General features: G+C 57.6%; 2 protein-coding genes across 4 annotated transcripts in view; one reads left to right on the top strand and one right to left on the bottom strand.

Moving 5' to 3' along the window:
• Window positions 1-969: 969 nt before the first annotated feature.
• Window positions 970-6,859, bottom strand: PSMA7 (proteasome 20S subunit alpha 7). Its single transcript, XM_059898857.1, has 7 exons — window positions 6,642-6,859; window positions 4,453-4,579; window positions 3,675-3,799; window positions 2,849-2,971; window positions 2,252-2,371; window positions 1,534-1,596; window positions 970-1,193 (listed from the first exon to the last, which is right to left on the bottom strand). The coding sequence occupies exons 1-7, from the start codon at window positions 6,735-6,737 to the stop codon at window positions 1,101-1,103; spliced, it is 747 nt and encodes a 248-aa protein (XP_059754840.1). The 5' UTR covers window positions 6,738-6,859; the 3' UTR covers window positions 970-1,100.
• A 249-nt stretch (window positions 6,860-7,108) lies between these two features.
• Window positions 7,109-20,656, top strand: part of SS18L1 (SS18L1 subunit of BAF chromatin remodeling complex) — a 28,831-nt gene continuing 15,283 nt past the window's right edge. For 2 of the 3 annotated variants that reach the window (XM_059898422.1, XM_059898421.1), the window contains exons 1-3: window positions 7,109-7,279; window positions 19,709-19,785; window positions 20,337-20,421. In XM_059898422.1, the coding sequence (XP_059754405.1) occupies window positions 7,211-7,279; window positions 19,709-19,785; window positions 20,337-20,421 (231 nt within the window). In that variant the 5' untranslated portion in view covers window positions 7,109-7,210. Of the gene's footprint in view, window positions 7,280-19,708; window positions 19,786-20,171; window positions 20,422-20,656 lie in introns of all 3 variants that reach the window. The other variant, XM_059898420.1, reaches the window with a different exon arrangement.

Below are 20,656 nucleotides of genomic sequence, written 5' to 3'. Positions count from 1 at the left end.
AATCACTGTGACAATTAGACACTTTAGGCTAAGTTTAACATGTCTCTGGGCCTCTTTACCCCTGTTTATTTTGACCGTGCCGCGTGGCTTATGGGATCTTAGCTTCCCTACCAGGGATTGCACCTGGGCCCTCAGCAGTGAAAGCACCGAGTCCCAACCACTGGACCGCCAGGGATACGCTTTAGTCCTCTTTAGAATCCTGACGTATATATGCCATTGAATGAAAACCCAGAGTACAAGAGAAGCTGGAGACAGCAGAGCCCTGGCGTTGGAGTCCTACCAACCACTGTGGTCGGAAGAGACAACCAGCCCAAGGACTCTTCTAAGAAGCCTTTTGTGAGTTCTCCTGGGGCAAAGGAAGCCAAAAAGCAATGCCATCACCAGGGCTGGCGGCAGGGCCTCACGAGAAGCAGCAGAGGTGTGCAGGAGAAGGGTGGTTAGGGTTTTTCTGTAAAGGCAAAGCTTAGGACCATGACTCACCCTGCTGTGGACTGGAAGCTAGAAGAAGGGTCATCTTTCTGGCTAAAAAGGGAGTGAGGGTAGGAAACAGCCAGAAGTCTTGAGGTAGCAAACAGGAGTGCTGACTTCATCTACTAGAACCAGAAATTCAAGACAAGTTCCACAGCTACTGCTCTGCAAAATGAGCTCAAGATGTAAACTGAGCACTGTTTGTCCCCACATCCTGACATCGTACATTCATTAAGGACTTGAACAAAGGCGTAAGAACAGTCATCCTGTTTAGAACTCCTGAATGGGAGAAACCCTGAGTTTCTGTAACCACGGTGCCTGTCTACAGCAGTGTGGACCCCGTAAAGCCTTCCCACAAACCCCAAGGGAGGAGCCCCACTCGGCCGTTGCCTTGTCTTAGAGCCTGGCGAGGAGCTGGAAGGAATGGCTCCAGAGACCCAAAGCGAGCAAGCTTTCTAAAGAGCTATCAGCACACCCGAAGGGTACGTCAACCCCTAAAAGAAAGGTTAAAAAACAGGCAAGTTTATTGTAGGACACTTAATACGGATAAATGGGATAGAAATGCCTACATGTCATTTGGAAAATCAGCCATGATTTGAATTTAAAAATAGCTACAGGCAAAATTTCATTCATCATGATGCTTTCTTTTGTTTCTTCTTTTCATTTTCTTCTTTTTCTTTTTCAATCTCAGCAACGTATTTCTCAATTTCTTCAGGATTTAAAATCTATCAAAGGAACAGTATGGTTAGCCACACAAGGGCCCCCGAACACAGGCCCCAGATGCCCCTTCCAGCTGCTGCTACAGGAAAGCAAGGCCACATGTGCCTGACCCAGGGAACAAGCTGGAACTGATGTGTAGGTGATAATTATAAAGCAGAAGCAAACGTGCACAGCTGAGGTTTTCAGCACGCGAATGCTTTCTTTTCGACTCATTTGTGGGGATCCTTGGAAAGAATCTTTCTCGGGGCTAAAGCCACAGCAGAATGGTCCTGAATGTGCACTACCCCTGCCCTGACCACTGGGAACACTCCATAGGTAAGGACAGCAAACCAACTTGGTGATTACCTTGAGGGGTTGATCTCGTCTCATGACAGCAAGTTCTATGTTTTTGCCACCTGACTGAACCACCTCGGAGGGGAGAGAAGAGTGTTAGATACCTCACCCACCTCAAGACCAAACAGCGAGCGCCCTCATGTGCCCTGTGAGCCCGAACCCAGCGCTGCCACACAAGGGGATGGGGGTGGGGCACTGGGGTCCCAGTACCCAGAGCGTGTGTCCTAGCTGCGCACTGATGTGGCCAGTCCTTTGCGATATCCTCCTGCCTTCAGGCAGCTGGATTTGGGCGGGGCTGCTGGTCCCTCCTCCTGCACAGCAGGTGTGCTCACGGCCCTCCCATCTGTTCTCAGCCTTTCCCACCACTAAGCCCGGACGTCTGGACCCCCTCTGCCTCTTTGGCTTCACCCCCTAGCACCTCCAAGGACGGCTTCCACCCACTATTCCCAGCGCTTCTAAGTCCCTGACTCTATAGCGGTAGCTCGAGCCTCGGAAAGGCTGAGCGCTTGGGCAAGCCACCTAGCCTCTCGGTGCCTGGACTGCCCAGATGTATAAGGAGCTGATACAGCCCCAGAGCAGTGCCTGGTGCTACGGTTGGCGCCCTTGCCACCTCCTTGTTGCCCACATGTCAGCTGCTCCATTCTGCGCTGTCCGTTCCGGCCAGCCCAAGTACCACCACCACGGCGTGCGCGTCTTCAACATATTGCCCAGATTTCAAACACAAACTTACTTCCAGGAGGGCCTTGATAACCAGCTTAATAGTCAGGTCGTCTGTTTCAATGGCTTCGTCAGTATAATTCTTCTCTAGAAATTCACGCACTGACTTGGCACCCCTGCCTATAGCGTTGGCCTGAAACAGGGATGGGTGTTACACGGCACAGAGTGTGACAATCCAGAGCCAGCCCAAGAAAACGACCCCCACCGCCACCCCCGTGGCCCAGCCAGTGCCACCCTGCTCCCATGTGCTATGGTGAGGGGCAGCCTGGGGGCAGGCGGGCCTGTACTCCAGGCCCTGCCCCATGGCTTCTTTTTGCAAAGGGCTATGTGGAGTTGGTGCTGATTCCTACCAAGAAAGGGATTCTACTGAAAGACACGCGGGCAACTTGACTACGCCATGTATCCTTACACCTCGCTGTCCTTTCCTCCCAAAAAGCAACGCTTAACGACTTCTCAGCTCCCGTGTCACAACTGTGTCGTGAACACACTTGTGTATGTGTACACACCTATCTACAGGATTAGGCCAGCTCAAGGTCCCAGTGGCCTCCAAAGCTGCTTCTACTGGCAAGATGGCCCAAAACAAAGCCCCCCTGTTTTGTCAGGGACTCACCTTCCAGGCATGGTACGTGCCCGAGGGGTCAGTCTGATAGAGTCGGGGGGTACCATCAAAGTCAAAACCCACGATAAGGGCAGAGATGCCAAACGGCCTGCGCCCGTTGCTCTGTGTGTAGCGCTAGTGGAAAAAGAGACACAGTGACACTGCTGCCTTGGCACGAAGGCCCCCCAGAACCCGCCGTAAGTAAAATACACGTGATGTTCCAAACACAGCTTTTAACCACAAGTAAAATACACATGATGTTCCAAACACAGCTTTTAACGAAGGGATGAAAATAAATTAAGCCCACGTTCAGGTTATTTGCAATTCAGATGAGAAATGAAATGAGCCCATGGTTTTCAGCATTCCTTCTTCTCTTGCTGCATTTTCATTCTCAGAAAGACCAGAATTGCATCATGAAGCACAGCTGGGGCTACTTGGAATTACTTTGACAGCAGACGCAATCTGGCTACACATTTTGGTTCACAGGTGACTAAGATTTCACCAGAGTGGGCGTGGCTTTCAGCCCCCTCCCAACTGCTTGGTGACTGGTCATTCAAAATGACAAGACAAGAACTACATCATTTCCCTCTGGAAATATGAATCTGGACTGCCCCATGCCACTAAATAAGAACACAACAAATGCCACTTAAAAGGATAAATGTGGTAAAACTACACAGAGAGAAGTCAAGGCTAGGACCACGTGCATGGAACAAGTATGGTCTCCTGATCTCCCCACAGTGATGCGTGCGGCCACGTGAGGTAACGCGGCAGGACACTCCACGACAAAGCAGTGACTGCTCACAGCTAGCCGAGCCACGGCAGGCACACACACACCCACCTGCTTCAGACTGGCGATGTACCGTGTGATGTACTCCACGGTGACGGGGTCCTCCACGGTCAGCCGGTGGCTCTGGCATTCCACCCGCGCCCTGTTGATGACTATCCTTGCATCAGCAGTGAGGCCTGCAACGAACACAGAGAGAGCTCCCGCTGAGCCACCCCTCGTCCGGCCGATCGTCGAGGCCAGCGCAGATCACACGAGTGAACAGCAATCACCCTCGGCCGGTCCTCTGACACCCAGCACCAAGATCATTCTGACCACCAGCGGAACCAGCAGCCTCTGTGAGCTTCTCTGAGAAAGCTGCGTGTACGAGGAGCTGTGTGTATTTACACAGGCTGTCAACACGCTAATTTTTTGACAAAGCAAGTCAATCTCTAGCTTAGGTAAACTGACCTCCCCGCTGAGAAAGGAAATGAATGAAAACCCAGAAGTGCAAGAACACACGACACGTCCCGAGAGCAGGGTGCTGTCCAGCTCTCCCCACTTCACGGGCGCAGTTAGCTGTGACAGCTGACCTTTCTCCTGCCGGCAGCGATGGAGGCGACAGCACAGCGCCTCATCCCGGGGTGTTTAATCATGTGGCCCCTGTGCTTCCGCATCCTGGGGAGGACCTCCCCCTGCAACTGTGGCCAGCCCTCTTCTTGAAGGCCAGCCCTTTCTTTTGAATGATTTCAGGTTACCCAATTTTCCCGTCCCTCAACAGCCCTTCCACCAGGTTAACCTCCAGAGCACTGTTCTAGGAGACCGAGAAATACAGCACGGGCCCCAGACTTACCCGCGAATGCCATGCAGACATTGTCGTCCAGAGCACAGATCTTCCGCACTGTTCTTTCATCCTGCAGTTTGGCCACTGACTTCTTCTCCACACCAAGAACAACAATGTCTTTTCCTCGGACACCAACCTTCAATAAATGGCAACACTGCACTTCAGGAGCTGACACGAGGTTCTGCCAGCAGGCACGGAGCACTAACGGCAGATGCTAACGTGGTCCTGTGAACACCCCAGGGGTGGCACGCACACCCTGCACACCGTGGGTCTCGATCCACTTTTGGCAGAGCCAGTCCAGGTATCACAATCTAGGTGCCTAGTCTTGTGCCTTAAAATACTGATACGTAGTTTCAGTTACAGCACAACTAAGGAGTAACTACTGTATCATTAGTGTGTATGTGTACACGTGTCATTTCAACCCCGTGAATCAAAGAGTCTCTGGAAGGCTTGAGTGTGAGTCCCTAACAATGAAGTCAGGTGTCCTGAAAGCAGTGTTGATGTGGTTGTAAAACTATACCAAAACATTCCCCCCTCTCTCGTGCACTTTTTTTTTTTTTTGGCCACAACGCTCGTGGGATCCTAGTTCCCCAATGAGGGACCGAATCCAGGCCACGCAGTGAAAGCGCCGAGTCCCAACCACTGGACCGCCAAGGAACTCCCCTCTCCTGCACTTCGGAAACCAATGTGCACAGCGGCGGGGAAGTGCCTGATATGGCATCAGGTGGACAACGTATCAAGTATTACTGGGAGGCCCGCGGCTCTCTGTTTACGGCTGACACTGTAGCGCGGAGAAAAATGTATTAAAAACATGGGGGGAAAAAAAGTCACTGCCTGCCAGTTAAACCCCTCAATCGAAGCAGCAGCAGACACAAATGAGACAATCACTTGGAAAAGCAACCTCTTCTCTTAGTTCAGAGCAGGGTCTCTCAGCCTCTGCCCTACAGGCACCTGGAGCAGCTAATTCGTCACTGTGAGGGGCTGCCCCTGCGCACTGTGGGATGTTTAGCGTCACCCCAGCCTCCACCTCTAGAAGTCTCCACGTGTGGTGCAGAAAAGCACTGGTTGGCAGTGCTTCGGATTTCAAGGAGCTTTCTCGTTAACTGTCTTCCATGGTCTTCAAAGTTCCCAAGGGAAAGAAGGCCAGGCCCAGAGAGAGTCAGGTTAAGCAAAGGTAGCCACCCTGGCGTGACCCACGATAGTATGGGGATGGGGGTGTCAGCTGACCCCAACAATCTTTAAGCTGAGGCAGGTCACAAGATGGATTTGGGGCCTTAATTTCAAAAAAGATTCAAGAAACAAAAAATACTTCAAAATTTACAGAATCGTGTGTGTTTTCTCTCTGCCCACTCACACCTCTGAAACACCAGATAAAAGATAAACCATCATCCATTCTGACCAATCAGCAAACTGACATGTGTCTTGAGGACAGCATGTATTTATATCTGAAACACTCGTCTAAATGAGAGGCGCGCTCGGGTGCGACGGGACATGGGTCTGGCGCAGTGACCAAAGGGGTGGAGAACTCAGCAGTTGGACCCAAGACGGAGCCTGCCCGCCGCGCCGGCGGCCCGGAAACTGCAGGGTTGATGCCGACACCGGCCGCCCTCTGTTCTCGAGGCCGACCCGGACTTTAAGCGCAACTGCTTTCCGCGGCGGTTGGGGGGGTAAGTCGCCTACCTGGGAGCTGTCCACACACAGTTCGCGGAGTCACTCCCTTAAGGAGCATTCCGGAGCGAACAAGGGGCGGGCCCTGCCTCTCGGAGTCCCGCGCCCCGGCCCCGCCCGGCCCCCAGCCCCCAGCCCCCCAGGTCCACGCGAGGGCCCCCGCCAAGATGGCGTCGGCGCCAGGCGCGCGCACGGCTCCGGACACGGACGCGGGGCACCGAAGCCAGCGGCCTGCAGAGCGCCTGCCGAGCCAGGAGCCGCCCCGCTCGCCCGGACGCGGAAGCCGGCGCCCGGAGAGCCGCCCGGCCTGTCCTCACGTCTCCCGCCCGCGGCTCGCAGCGCCCCTTCCCCGCAGCGACGCCCACGTCGCGGCTTCCGAGTGCGCCCCACACCATCGTGCCGCCCCAAGCCCCGCACCACCGCGCTCCCGTCAGCGCGGACCCCAGGGAAGCTGGTCGGCAAGACGAGCCCGGGCCCCACCCAGCCGCCCGGGCCTCCGCCTGCCCCCCGCGCCCGGCCTCCCCGCTCACCGCAGTCGAGCCCTTCTTCACGGCCTCCTGCGCGTACTCCACTTGGAAGAGGTGGCCGTCGGGCGAGAAGACGGTGATGGCGCGGTCGTAGCTCATGCCGACGGGCCGACGCGATCAGGACCGGGAAAAGCGCACACTCACGGCCGCGCAGGCCGCGATTCACGCCGCTCGCCCACCCCCAACGCCGGCGACTGCGCTGCCGGCGTAAGGCGGTGTCCGGAGGCGTCAGGCGGCGTCGGGCGGACGTGCGCGCGCGCCGGGGCGGGGCCGGGCGGAACCACTGGCGGCCGGGCGCGGGGGGCGGCGGGGTGGCGGCGGGCCGGGAGCGGGGCGCAGAGCGGCCGCCCGGGGGCGCCGTATGGGGCTCGTCCTCGGGCTGAGGCGATGGGCGGGGCGGCGGCGCGGCGGGCCCGAGGGCGACGCGGCGGCGCAGGGGCGGGCGAGCCCACGGCGCGGCGCCCCCCACGCCCCCCGCCCCCCAGCGACTGCGGAGAATGAGCGCCTCTGGCCGCCGAGAGCAGCCGGAGAATAAACCCCGATGATCTCGGGCTGATCCCGCACCCACGACCATGTCGGTGGCCTTCGCGTCCGCCCGGCCGAGAGGCAAAGGGGAGGTCACGCAGCAAACCATCCAGAAGGTGGGCTGGGGGCCGCGGGCCGGGGCTGCGGGGCCGCGGGGTGCGGGCGGGTGCCGGGCCGGGTCGAGGGCAGCCGGCGGGCGCGGGGCTCGAACAAAGCCGGGGCGCAGCCGACCGCCGCGACCCCGCCGTGGCCCGGCGCGCGCTTCGCGGCTGGCGTGCGCCAGCCTGGGCGGGGGCGCGGGGCGGCCCGCGGGGTGGTGTCGGCGGAGCCAAGCCGTGAACGACCCCGGGCCGCTCCGGGCACAGTGGGGACCCGCCGCTTTCGGGACCAGGGGCTGCGGGCAGGGGCGCAAGGCGGCGGGACCAGGTGCCCGCGGGGTGGTGTCCGCTGGCCGCTCGGCGCGCTAAGGGGACCCGCCTGGCTGGCGAAAGCCGTGGCTCTGCGAGGTGGGCGGCCCCGGTCCCTGCGCGCAGCTTGACTGGTGGAGGCGCCACGGGGCGCATGGGGCGACGGGGACCCGGCCACGCCCGCCGCCTTAGGTGTTGGCACTCCGAGGCACAAAGGGGCGCATCCAGAGTGTGGGACGACGTTCTAGCAGTCTCGCAGCCCTTTAAGGAGCGCGCGACACCTCGGGGCTGACCTGCTGGCCAAGCTTCTCCGCCCTTATTCGCGTGTCAAATTGTTTTTCAGCGTGACACCTGGCCACACTTCTCACTTAACAGAAACTTTACAGATTCGCTTTACAGCCTTGCCCGCGTTCTGTAAGTTTAGCCTCGTGGTGTTCTAGAGATAACCTTCTCCTGGGTTTGGGGGCACCTTTAACAAAGCCTTAAGCTTTGAAATTCAGATTTAAATTTTCCTACTGTTTGTGTTTAGAAGATAAGTTCAGAAGAAAGGGGGTGTTAGTCGTTCCCGTTTGAATTTTCTCAGTGTCTTTGGTGGCTACGTTGTTTGTTTTTCTCATCTGGGGTCCTTGGCAGTATCCCTTAGTTTCCATGAGCCTCCTTTTTCCCCAAGGGACTCACCTTGATGGTCATAGCCCTTCTTCCTTGATGACGTGACAGGACCTGGGGGACTTGTCCTCAGCCTCTTGGCTATTTTGAGACTACTTTTGCTGGGACTGGTTTTGACAAATGAGAAACCTCAGTAAACGCTAAATAGGAAAGAGATGACTTGAGAAGCAGGTTTAAAAGTGGGGTGTTTTTATTTGTTTAGTCAACACTTATGGGGTGCTTACTGTATACCAGGCCTTATTCTGAGGGCTTTGCAGGTTTTAGTTCATTTACTTTCTCGTGGTGGTTATCGTCATCCCCATTTTATCGATCAGGGGACAGGTATAGGGAGGCTGAGTGCCCACTGATAAATGGTGGCGCAGGTGTCAAACCCAGACAGCGGCTCTAGGGTCTGCCCTGACCGTGACTTCCGTGTGGGACTCTTGGCTGGGCAGAGAGTCAAGCGTTGTGGCTCAGATGCACACGTTGGCAGCCCACGGGCCTCTGCGGACCCTGGCCTTTTGGAGCTTAAGTGTGATGAGTGTACTCACTGTTCCTGAAGGTGCCTTGGCGTCAACATTCATCCAGGTATTTGCACTTTGCACCCACCCCCTATGAAAGCTCCCCGAAGTCTCCAGGCAAAAGTGTGTGTTGGAGCACTGCTTCCAAACCTCAGATCAGAAAGACTGCATCCCGGGGCAGAAAATCTGCCTGCTGACCTTTGGAGATGGGTCTTCACCTTAGGCTGTCACCTGATTTGACCTGATAGGGCTCGCAGTCTGTGTACTCACCTTGGTGTTTTGTCCGTAAATATACATACCTGGGGCTCTTTTACTGGTGTCCTGAGAGGGCATGAGAGGTCCGTGTTCTACACTCTGTGTCCACAGCACGTGCTCATGCTCAGAGCATTGAGAAAAGCCAGGGGTTCCTTGGAAGCGTGCAGGGTAGTAAGAGAGCAAGAAGTATACTCTTGTCCTTAGACTATGTTTGGATAGGAGCCTGCCCGGCAAACTCCTACTCAGCCTTCAAGGCCCCACTGAAATGTCCCCTCCTCATGCCCCCTTGGCAGTCATGTGGTGAGTACAGCACTTTGACACATCACTTGGGCTCCGAGGTTTTCGTGTCGGAGACCTGTTCTTGTTGTGTCCCCAGGTTGGCACAGTGTCCGGCATAGTCAGTGTCTGGTACATGCTGGAGCATCTGTGACACTGGTTCCATTAGTGCAAGTGTTTGGGATAGGCAGTTGTATTCGCTTCCTGTGGTTGCCGTAACAGATTACCACAAACGGGGTAGTTTAAAACAGCAGAAATTAATTTTCTTACAGTTTTAGGGGCCAGAAGTCCGAAGTCATGGTGTTGGCAGGGTTGGTTCCTTTCTGGGGTTCCGAGGGAGGATCTGTTCCAGGCTTTCCTCTGAGTTTCTGGGGTTTGCTGGCAGCCCTTGGAGCTCCTCGTCTCGCAGACGCGTCCCCCCCACCTCTGCCTCCATCTTCGTGTGGCCCCTTTTCCTGTGTGTGTCTCTGTGTCCAATTTCCCTTTTCTCATAAGGACACCAGTCACAAGATTTAGGGCCCACCCGAATCCGTGTGACCTCAAATGTAACTTGATTACATTTGCAAAGACCCTATTTCCAAATAAGGCCCTGATCACAGACACTGGGAGTTAGGACGTGAACGTATCGTTTTGAGGGACACAGTTCAACTCGTAAAAGAGGATGCGTGGGGGAGGGGTGTACCAGACAAGGAGAATCAAGGAGCAGGGGTAGGAAGGGTCTCAAAGATTGAGGAAGTCTTGGGTGGTCCTGCCTTTGGTCTGCAGGGAGCAGGTACAGGCGCCAAAACTGGCGGGGCTGGGAGAGCCAGCCTGATCTGGGGCGCCTGGGCTGCATGCTCAGGTGGTTTTGCTTGTGGTGACCAAGCATAGAATTAGTGCAGGTGCGACGCAGGTGAGAACCACAGGGGACGTGACTTTGCCAGAGGTCCTGAGGTGGAGGTGAGCCGTGTCTCAGCAAACTCCAGTGGCCCTGTAGCTGGCCAGCTGGCCTGCAGGCCGGAACCTGCCCTGCGCTGCTCTCCCTGGTTTGGGACCAGAGGCCGTGCTCTGGGCGCCACCGGTGGGGGTGGGGCTGCCGCCGTCTCCGCGGGCCGCGCAGCTGGGCTGGGGCACGTTGGAGGGGCCCCCGGGAGCGGGCCTCGGCTGGCGTGTGGGGGCCTCGTTGCCGCGTAGCACATAGTAGTTGCTTAATAAATGTAAGTTTTATTGTTACTGTTTGTATTGGTTTCCTTGGCCGGAGAGCGGGAATGGTGGCTTGTCCCCCTGTACCCCCAGCACCTCGTGCAGGGGGAGACGGGCTCCACGGGAGCTGCGGGACCGGTGGGCAGCTGGTATGGGTCTGGCACGGGAGAGTGAGACCAACAGGGCGGCAGCCTGGCCCCCGCGTCCTCTGTGCCCAGGGGCAGGGGTGGGCGCACAAGGGTAAGGGATGGCCATCTGGGTTGCAGGGGGATGCCCTGTGCTCTCTCAGACCTGCAACTTCTCTTAAAGAATGTGGGACAGGGGCTTCCCTGGTGGCGCAGTGGTTAAGACTCCTCGCTCCCAGTGCAGGGGGCGCGGCTTCGAGCCCTGGTCAGGGAACTAGACCCCGCATGCATGCTGCAACTAAGGAGCCCACGTGCTGAGACTAAGGAGCCTGCCTGCCGCAACTAAGACCCGGAGCGACCAAATAAATAAATAAATATTAAAAAAAAAAAAGAAGAAGAAGAACGTGTGGGCTAATTCGTAAGGGAGGTAAATCGACCATTCAAAATATTCGAGCTGCCTTCACAGTTGAGGATGGCCTGGGGACTCTGAAACGCCCACGAACTTGGCTAATGAATCATTTCTGAAAGCGCTTTCTCCCCAGTGAGCAGAACCTGGGAAGGGTCTCCAGGGATGGCAGTGATGGTGTCCCTTCACTCTGGGCCTTGGGGCAGCCCTGGGGAGGGGCGGGGATGGGACCCGGGCCAGGGTGCTGCCCCTGAGCACACTTGAACCTGCCCTGTGGAGGCTCGGAGGGCAGCCCCTGCGGGTGGGGAAGTGTGTTCTCCGGGAGGGAACAGCCACCGCCGGGCCTCTGTCCCCTCTGCCCAGTGAAACCTGGCACAGAGCCCTCCTGCAGGCGCTGCTCCAACGCAGGTGTTGCCCCGGGTGCCCTCTGGTGGACGATGGAAGCACCTGGGTAAGGTCCACCCATCCCTTCCTAAAGCAGTCGCCTGCCTCTTCCAGGGCTGTGTCTGTCTTCCAGAGTCTGGAGGCGGAGGGAGGGGCCGCAGTCAGGGGCCCTGTGACACTCACTTGATGTATCCCCACTGCCCGGCCCTCTGCCCCTAGCCTGTTCCCTGGGCCAGTGGTCAGGGCCTGGGCACCGGCCTCTGTGCTGGGAGTCACCTGCGATCCCCGGGCTGCGAGTAGGAGCTGCCGTCCCACCCCCGAGTGAGGGGGGCCTGGTGCTGATGTCCCCAGGTCGCAGGACCTGGGCAGAGTCGGGCCAGCCTGGACCTCCTGAGCTGTGGTGGGCACCACGACCGCGCACCCTGCCGTGTGAACGTGACGGGAGTCGAAAGGCTCCAGGGAGAAGGTGCTAGATGTTTTTGCCGCGAAGGCTCCGGAAACGTGGTCCCGGTCCTGAGCAGATGGGCGACCGCACCGGGGCCGCTCAGGGTTCTTCTTGTAGCAGCGGTGGAGGGTGGGCAGTGGGCCCTGGGATAAGGGTGAGGGTGGAGTCTTGTGGAGCTGGGGGGCGTGTTTTCCTGGGCTCAGATTCTCCTTCGGCTGTGAACAGCGCACAGCCCAGCCCCCTGCTGGGCCGCAGGTTCCTTGTTTAAAGGAGGATGACATCGTCGTCGGGTCCTCACGGTTGCGCTTGTGGTGAGACGTGGCCGCCTGGCACAGGAAGGCACGTGACCTTGCAAGTGACGGTCTCAGCCTTTTGATCGGAGCCTTGACTGGAAGCGATGAGTGGATTCTGAAGGGGAGGAGATTCCGAACCACAGGAAACCACCTCGAGTCCAGGGTCGTGTGACGAGGCGGAGGGAGCCGCGCTCACGGGGGCGGAGCGGTGGTGACTGAGACAGGAGGTGGCCCCGAGTCGCTTGAGGAAGGTGGACGTGTGTTTGCAGTTGTGTCCACGTTAACGTGTCTTATTGCGTCCTTAGAGTCTTTGGAAGTTGAACACGTGTGTCACACACAGGTAGGACCACGAGGCGGGGGCCTCGTGGCGGGGGGGGGAGTAACGTTTGGGGTTTTTTGAAACCCACACACCTGATTCACGGATTCTCCAGTCAGGTAAATGTTCGAAGGGGTCCCGTCAGCGTCCCTGAGCAGAGTCTGCGGCGCCGGCGCCGCTCGTGCGTCCCCTGCGGTGGTGGCTGCCCGTGCGCTGGGGAGGAGAAGCCCTGATCAGTTAGCGGCGCCCGCTCCGAGCGCTGCGGTGGGAAGAAGCCCTGATCAGTTAGCGGCGCCCGCTCCGAGCGCTGCGGTGGGAAGAAGCCCTGATCAGTTAGCCGCGCCCGCTCCGAGCGCTGCGGCGGGAAGAAGCCCTGATCAGTTAGCGGCGTCCGCTCCGAGCGCTGCGGTGGGAAGAAGCCCTGATCAGTTAGCGGCGCCCGCTCCGAGCGCTGCGGTGGGAAGAAGCCCTGATCAGTTAGCGGCGCCCGCTCCGAGCGCTGCGGTGGGAAGAAGCCCTGATCAGTTAGCGGCGTCCGCTCCGAGCGCTGCGGTGGGAAGAAGCCCTGATCAGTTAGCGGCGCCCGCTCCGAGCGCTGCGGTGGGAAGAAGCCCTGATCAGTTAGCGGCGTCCGCTCCGAGCGCTGCGGTGGGAAGAAGCCCTGATCAGTTAGCGGCGCCCGCTCCGAGCGCTGCGGTGGGGAGAAGGGTTCAGCCGCATGGTGACGCTCACCCAGCTCTCCAGCTGGCCCCGGGCTTGTCCCTCTCGTGCCTCGGGTGGTTCCCAGGTTCTCACGTGGAGTCCACCCCATGTGTGGGGGGCATGCACTGTGGCCTTGTCTGTAGCTACAGAAGCCAGAGACTGACTGAGTACCACGTGTTTGTTCCATGGAATTCTCTGGAGCCTAGGAAACAATGAGGGGGGGCATCTTTGTGGCTGAAACGGGACAGTCTCCAAGATATCAGGGAGGATGGGAGACCAGCGGGATGGGAATGTTCCCTGTGTGCACACAGCGGAGGGGGGGGGCCCGGGGGATGCTTCCAGAACGCTCTCAGGTTGGCTGGAATGGCAGCCGAGGGTGGGAGGTGCAAGGCCCACCCTTCCCTTGGGGCTACCTGGACTTCAGCCCGTCCCACTTAAAGGGCAGCAACCTTTGTTAATTACAAAAACAGCCACAGGGAGGTTGTGAAGGGTCTTTCTGCCCATTGTGGGGTGACCTGAGCCCCCCTCAGCAGCAAGCCCCAGGGCTTCCAGGCCCCTCTGTGGCCCCTATTCCAGGGTTGTCATGAGGGGCCGCTCCCCCTTCAGAGATCCTCACCCAGGTTCCCCCGGTGACCCCAGCCCAGCCCTTTGTGGTCTCTAGGGCCCCCAGTCCCTCGCCCTCCCACTTCCCTGTCATCCTCACTCCCTCACCCACCCAGTCCGGACCCCACGTGTGGTGCCCGCAGCCCCAGACGTGTCCCCTGAGCCGGGCCCTGTGTCCTCGCCTGCGTGTCCTCACGGCCAGGCAGGCCCACGGGCAGCGGAGCTCCCACGTCGGTTGTCAGTTCCCTCACAGCCGAGTCCAGTCCCTTGTAAAGCCTGTGGTCGATTGTCACAGAAACAGCAGCCAAGGAAGGACCCCCCCCCGGGTCTGCGCCCGTGTTCCCGCCCCCACGGGGACCCTGGGCTTGGCTTCGTGATGCCCTGACCACTGAGACGCCAGCCAGCACGACGGAGGCTTGGTGTGAGGCCTGTGCTCTCGGGCGCCCTCTCGGAGCCCTGAGGCCACCAGATGACCACGTGCAGAAGGAGGCCCCGAACTGACCCCAGTGCAGAGCCCACGTGAGACCCACAGCAGACCCGCCCCGACAGCCCAGAATCACGAGCGCTAAGGAACTGGTGCTTTCACCGTGGCACGTGGGGATGTTTGTGATGCAGCAGCGGGTAACGGATGCGCCATGTGTGTTGTGACCTTGGTCGCATCAGCCTCTGCAGTCAGCCCCGGCTGAGGTTCAGAAAGTCACCCTCTTTGCTGGGCACAGGACTCCCTGTCCCTCAGCTGCCCCACCGTTTCCCGTCTCCGACGTGCCACACCCTCTTCTCCAGGTTCCTGGAACTTTGTCTCCATTTTTGGACGTGCCGTGCTCCACCAGGCCTTTTACCTGTGCTGTCCCCTCCACCTGGGCTGCCCTTCCTCTCGCCTCCGCCGGCACGTTCCCGGTCAGCTTTCCAGCCACGGCCCAGACACCATCCCTGGGTGCCCCCCGGGATGTCCGCTGCTAAAATCATGATCGACACGCTGCCGCCTTGTGGCACCAAGCAGACGTGTGCCCACGGCCATCTCTCCCCAACTCTGGCCGCCTGCTGCCTGCTCTGCTGTGAGCATGAGTGGGGTCTGGCCACCTCTCCGTCGTGCTTGCCTGGGCCTAGGACAGGCCTTCAGAGGTGGGGATCTCACCACCACTCGGCGGCTGTGGCCCTCGATGCTGAGCTCCAGCTCCTCCAGATGGTGTGGCCACCGTCTCTGCTGTCTGCCCCCAGCATCCTCACCTCCGGAGGCCCTCGGCCACGCCTGGCACTTGGGTTTCAGCCCTCAGGCTTCAGAGCCTTTCTCTGCGACGGCACCTGCCCCGTCAGCCCTGAATCTATAGAAAATCAGGCTTCCCAAGAGGACAGAGAGTGAGGGACGTGCCTTCTGGTGCAGGAATACACAGAATCACCTGTGAGAAAGCTCAGGAGACAGCAATAAGTACATGAAGAAGTAGATTGCTAATCCTCCTGTCAGTGTAAGTGGTGTCTTTATTTTTCAGCTATGTACTACGGATACACATTTTTAGACACACACCAGGTAGAGAAGAGTAGGTAAGCCCCTGGACCCACCCAGCCCTGGCAATCCCAGACACTTTAAAATCACCTTTCACGCGATGTTGTAAATCAACTATACTCCAATATTAAAGAAATAGAAAAAAGGAAAAAATTAAGTAAAAAAATTTTGAAGATCAAAAAAAGAAACTTTAAAAAAATAATAAAAATAAAATCACCTTTTAAATGATAACAGTAACAAACGCCTCTCTTAGAAATTTCAGTGAACACAAATGCATATAAGAAAGTCTGTATGTGTAATCTCCAATCTGGAGAGAGCCAGGGTTTCCCTCCTGTCACTTATTTCTTGTTTTTAGCTTAGATTAGGTTACTCATCAAAACCATGCCTGCACATAAAGAATCAAATAGTGCTGTGGAGCTTGTATTAAAAATTAGGGGTCATGCTTCCACCCCTGTGCTGTTTCCCACCTCCCAGCAGCACACTCTGGCTCCCATCATCGCTAAACCAAGTGGCTACTTCTTGAATGCTTTTAGCTTTAAGCATTGTCTGTTGACTTAATCCACTCAGGCTGTGATAACAGAATACCATGGACATTCATTAGTCACAGCCACGCGGCTGGAAGTCCGAGACCAAGGTGGTGGCAGAGTTGGTTCCCAGGGAGGACCTGCTCCCTGGCTTGCAGACCGTCATCTTCTCGCTGTCTTCACACAGCAGACCGAGGAAGCTCTGGTGTTGTCTCCTTGTCACAAGGACAGTCATCTCCTGATGGGGGCTCTACCCCCACGACCTCATCTAAACCTAATTACCTCCCAAAGGCCCCACGTCCAGGTGCCATCACATCGGGAGTTAGGGCTTCAACATAGGAGTTCTGGTGGGACAGCAAATACTCAGTCCATAACATTTGTTGGCCTCACATGATGATGATGGAAAAGGGGGACTTGGCGCATTTGCATGCCCCTCCCCCACCACACACCTGTGCTCCCGTTGCCCCAGTACGGCTTCCTGGTGGTTGGGATTAGATTCACCTCTGGCTGTGATGATATAACTGTTGTTCCATGCAGGATCACATGATGATTTTTCCTGCCCAGTCTTTTCTTTTCCCTGGAGTTGGCAATCTCACTTTTTTAAAAAAAATAAATTTATTTATTTTTATTTATTTATCTTTGGCTGCTTTGTTTCTTCGTTGCTGCGCGCAGGCTTTCTCTAGTTGTGGTGAGCGGGAGCTACTCTTTGTTGCGGTGTGCGGGCTTCTCATTGCGGTGGCTTCTCTTGTTGTGGAGCACGGGCTCTAGGCGCACGGGCTTCAGTAGTTGTGGCTCGTGGGCTCTAGAGCGCAGGCTCAGTAGTTGTGGCGCGCAGGCCTAGTTGCTCCGCGGCATGTGGGATCTCCCCGGACCAGGGCTCGAACCTGTGTCCCCTGCATTGGCAGGCAGATTCCTAACCACTGCGCCACCAGGGAAGACCCCCTCACTTTCTTTTTAATCACTTCTCACTAGTTTATCCCAGACTTTCTTCCAGCCATGGAAGCCTCCTTAGCTCAGGTAGTCTGTCAGTCTTTCTCCTCTGAAAGACACCTTTAGTCAGGTTATTCTTTTCAGAAAGTCCCCGTCAGAATTGGCTAATCCTTCCTCAGGAAATCTCCCTCAGGATCGGGGTGTCTCCCCTCAGGAAGTCTCTCTCAAGTTCTGTTATCCCTCCTCAGTGTCTCCCTTAGGCTCCTGTCATCCCTCCTCTGGAAGTCTCTCGAGGATTTGGTCATCACTCAGGGGTTCCCGCTTTTGATCCTGTCGTCACTCCTGTAGAGTCTCCCTCGGAACTGGGTCATTGCTCCTTTGCTGCCCGAAGCTTCTATCCTGTGTGGAGGTGCTCAGTACTGTGATTTTCACTCCATTCGTTTTTAGGGCCTTTCTGTGCCCCAGTGTGTTTGTCAAGCTGGGCCCTTTGAGAACCTTTCCATCTGGACGTTCACATCCTTCAAGTTCTGAGGAAAAGTCTTGAACAATTATTTTTATTTATTTATTTATTTATTTATTTGGCTGCGTCGGGTCTTAGTTGCGGCATGCCGGATCTTTCATTGTGGCACAGATTCTTCGTTGTGGTGCACGGGCTGCTCTCTCGTGGTGTGCAGATTTTTTCCTCTCTCTAGTTGTGGCATGCGGGTTTTCTCTTCTCTGGTTACAGTGCACGGGCTCCAGAGGGCGTGGACTCCGTAGTTTGCGGCACACGGGCTCTCTAGTTGAGGCACGCGGGCTTAGTTGCCCCACGACATGTGGGATCTTAGTTCCCAGACCAGGGATCGAACCCGCGTCCCCTGCATTGGAAGACGGATTCTTTACCACTGAACCGCCAGGGAAGTCCCTTGAACAATTATTTTTAGATGACTTTCTTCCTTCCTGTCTTTCTGAAAGTCCTAGAAGAATTGTTTTTGGCCATTTGGATTGTTCTTCAATTTCATTACCCTTTCTGTTTTCTACATTGGTCTTTTGCTCCACTGTCTAGGAGTTTTCTACTACTTCATGTTCCAACTCTTCTGTTGATTTTTCTGCTGTGGTCGATATATTTTAAATACCCCAGAGCTGTTTTTGTTCTCTGTTCTGTTTAATAGCGTCTTTTAAACAAAAATAGATCCAATAACTTCTTTTATCTTTGAGGATATTAATAATAGTTGGATTTTCTTTCTTTTTGTATTTTAAGTTTCCTTCTTGCATAATCTTCGTCTCCCCCAGCTTTTGGCCTCTGTCGCTGGTTTTGTTGGATCTAATTTACAGGCTTCCGGGGAACGTTGGTGGGGGTCACCCATCTGAGGTCTTGGCTAGAGGTGTCCCCCTGCTGTCGATGTCTGGCACTTTCCTCCCGGGCTGGTCATTTTCCCTGAATCCCCCCTTGGGGACTGCTGCCAGGTAGCTGTGGGGAAGGTCCCAGAGTCTCAACCCTCTCACTCCTGGTGGGTCCCCAGTGTGGGTCTGTGTCACATCCGGCACCCTGGCTTCTGCTAATTCAGTTCTTGCTCCTCCAGTTGCTTCCGCTTCTAGAATCCTGCTGCCTGCGCTGCTGTCTCAGCTGTGTTCACTTTGTCCTGGTGAAGGGTTACCGTCTTCATCCCTTTCCCACCAGCCAGGTCTGGGAGGGTTTGGACCTCAGCGCACACCCAGCCCGCCATCCAACCCCCAGCGTGTCCTGGTCTTTTTTCCATACCTTCGCTGAGGTGAAGTTATGGAAGACTTCATCTCAGTGAAGTTAGTACCTTGCTTAAAAAAAAAATCCTAGCAGTGTAACATTTTCTCCTGCTTGTAAAAACTACGAAGACGTTCGTAATGTCTGGTTAACATCTCATCCTGTGGTTTCCTGTCATTGAGCATTTGGCGTCCCCCCTTTTCCGAGCTGACACGCGTGACGCTGCAATGGACATCCGTGCGTGCGGAGGGTGTGGCCTTGGGAGAGGATTCCTGCCGGGCGTCGTGAGGCCGGGAGGTAGAGCCCGTGGAGCCTTTTAAGGGTGGCTCTGAGAGGGAGAGGACATGGCCTTTGGTGGTGGTTTTCCTTTCTTAATTCACCTGGGGAGTCTTCCTGGGCAAGCGGCCGGCATGCCCAGTCCCCCTGGGTTTGATCGCCTGCCCGTGGGTGGGCTCCACCGGCAGCCCCGGCCCAGAGCGCCCTCTGGTGGTTCCCTGTCTCGGGCCGGCTCCTTGGCCAGGGTGGGAATGGCTGAACTTGGGCATCATCTCCGCAGTGGGGAGAAAACACTCAAGCATAGAGGAGGAGGTTATAACTAAAAAAACCCGAACAAGGGAAATCAACCCTGAAGGCTCAGGGGCTGAGCTGGGAGGGAGAGGCGAGCAAGGCAGTGGCGGGGCAGGCCCTCGGTGCTTGGGTCCCCCCCGCCCCCCCGCCCCACGTCCCGGTGGGCAGTGTCCACGCCAGGCCTCCAGGCCGGCCGGCCATGTGCGGCCCCTCCCACGCTCCCACGTGACCTTCCTCCCCCTTCTGCGGCCTCTGTGCCCCCCTGGTCTCCGCGGGCCGCCCAGGTGCTGTCGCCGAGTGGCCGTCCTGGAACAGCAGCTTCGTGGGTCTAGGAGATGCTCGCAGGGGGGCAGGTAGCCTCCCCCGCAGTCCCCACCGTGTGGCCGTGATTTGTGGGCCTCACACCCCAGACTCCGGGTCCACCCTTGCTGGACAGAAGCACCGGGGCCAAGGGCCCTAGAAAACGGGTCCTGCAGGCTGTGGGTTTCCTGTGCGGAGTGAGAACCTAGACTGGGGGCGCGGGGCGGTGCGGGGGGGAGGGATGGGCCCTGGCGCCTGCAGGGCTGCGTGCTTGGCACAGGGACGTGGAAAGTGCTCGGCCCTGCTGGCTGGGGCCATGAGGGGGCAGTTCTGCTGACGGGCACCGCTGGGCCTCGTGAGCCGTGAGCCGGGGCTCGCGAGCCCCGCAGCGGGCCGCCCGCGGACGCACCGTGTCCCCCCGCTCACGTCTGCTTCTCCTTCAGATGCTGGATGAGAACCACCACCTGATCCAGTGCATCCTGGACTACCAGAGCAAGGGCAAGACGGCCGAGTGCACCCAGTGAGTGGCCGCGGCTGCCCGCGCCCCTCCCGGCCGCCTCTGGGCCTTGGGGGCCTGAGCGAGGGGGGCCTCGGGGTCAGCTAAGCTGCTGGGTCAGCTCCCCTGGGCGGCTCCCCGGGGAGAGGTGGGCAGGTTTGGAGGGAAGTGGGAGTGTGGGGGAGAGGGGACCACTGGGGGGCCCAGGCCAGCCGCACCAGGGGACAGCAAGCTCCTCCAGGTGGGACCTCGTGTGACCCCAGGGCCGGGCACTGAGTGCCTCTGCAGGGGCTGGGTATCCAGTTAGCTCAGTGCCGGGTCCGCCCGAGGAGGCTCGTGCCCTGGCAGCCCCTCCTGTGTCCCCCGGGCCCCACCTCCCCCTGATCCGCCCCCCTCCATTCTCTGAACAGACCCGGTAGCCACTCCCCCTTGGCCACCAGGTCGGGGGTCTCTCCCCCTACCCTGTCCTGGACGGCAGAGCACTGTGCCGCCTGCCCGCGCACCCCCCTGCCCGGGGAGGGGCTGGGCTGCAGGACAGGGCAGCCTCCTCCCCCCAGCCGCGCCCTCGCCTGCAGGTACCAGCAGATCCTGCACCGGAACCTGGTCTACCTGGCCACGATCGCTGATTCTAACCAGAACATGCAGTCCCTGCTGCCCGCCGTGAGTGCCTGCCGCGGGGTGGGGGGCCCAGGTGTAGACAGCGTTGTCCAAGCCTTCGGGGCTGCTCTCTGGTCCAGATCTGGGAGGTGAGGTTGCCAGGGGTCACTGGTAAGCTCCATCTCCCGTCTGTCTCCTGTGATCAGAGGTGGGCTTGGGGGTGGGGGGAGAGCGCCCTGGGAACCTGGTGCTGAGGCACAGGACAGGCTGTGCAAGGGCCCTGGGGCACAGGGGTTGT

Source organism: Balaenoptera ricei, chromosome 15 (assembly GCF_028023285.1).
Source record: "Balaenoptera ricei isolate mBalRic1 chromosome 15, mBalRic1.hap2, whole genome shotgun sequence".
Taxonomy (NCBI): domain Eukaryota; kingdom Metazoa; phylum Chordata; class Mammalia; order Artiodactyla; family Balaenopteridae; genus Balaenoptera; species Balaenoptera ricei.
Note: the sequence above shows the minus strand (reverse complement) of the source record. Positions and strands in the feature narration are given on the sequence as shown.

Bases quoted from the DNA above. Each gene is read 5' to 3' on its own strand.
- PSMA7 (XM_059898857.1), bottom strand. From the start codon at position 6,737: ATGAGCTACGACCGCGCCATCACCGTCTTCTCGCCCGACGGCCACCTC. The intron at 3,800-4,452 runs GTAAGTCTGGGG...TGTTCGTTGCAG, and splicing joins TGTCTGCATGGCATTCGCGG to GCCTCACTGCTGATGCAAGG. The intron at 1,597-2,251 runs GTAAGTTTGTGT...CTCCCCTCCGAG, and splicing joins TTATCAAGGCCCTCCTGGAA to GTGGTTCAGTCAGGTGGCAA.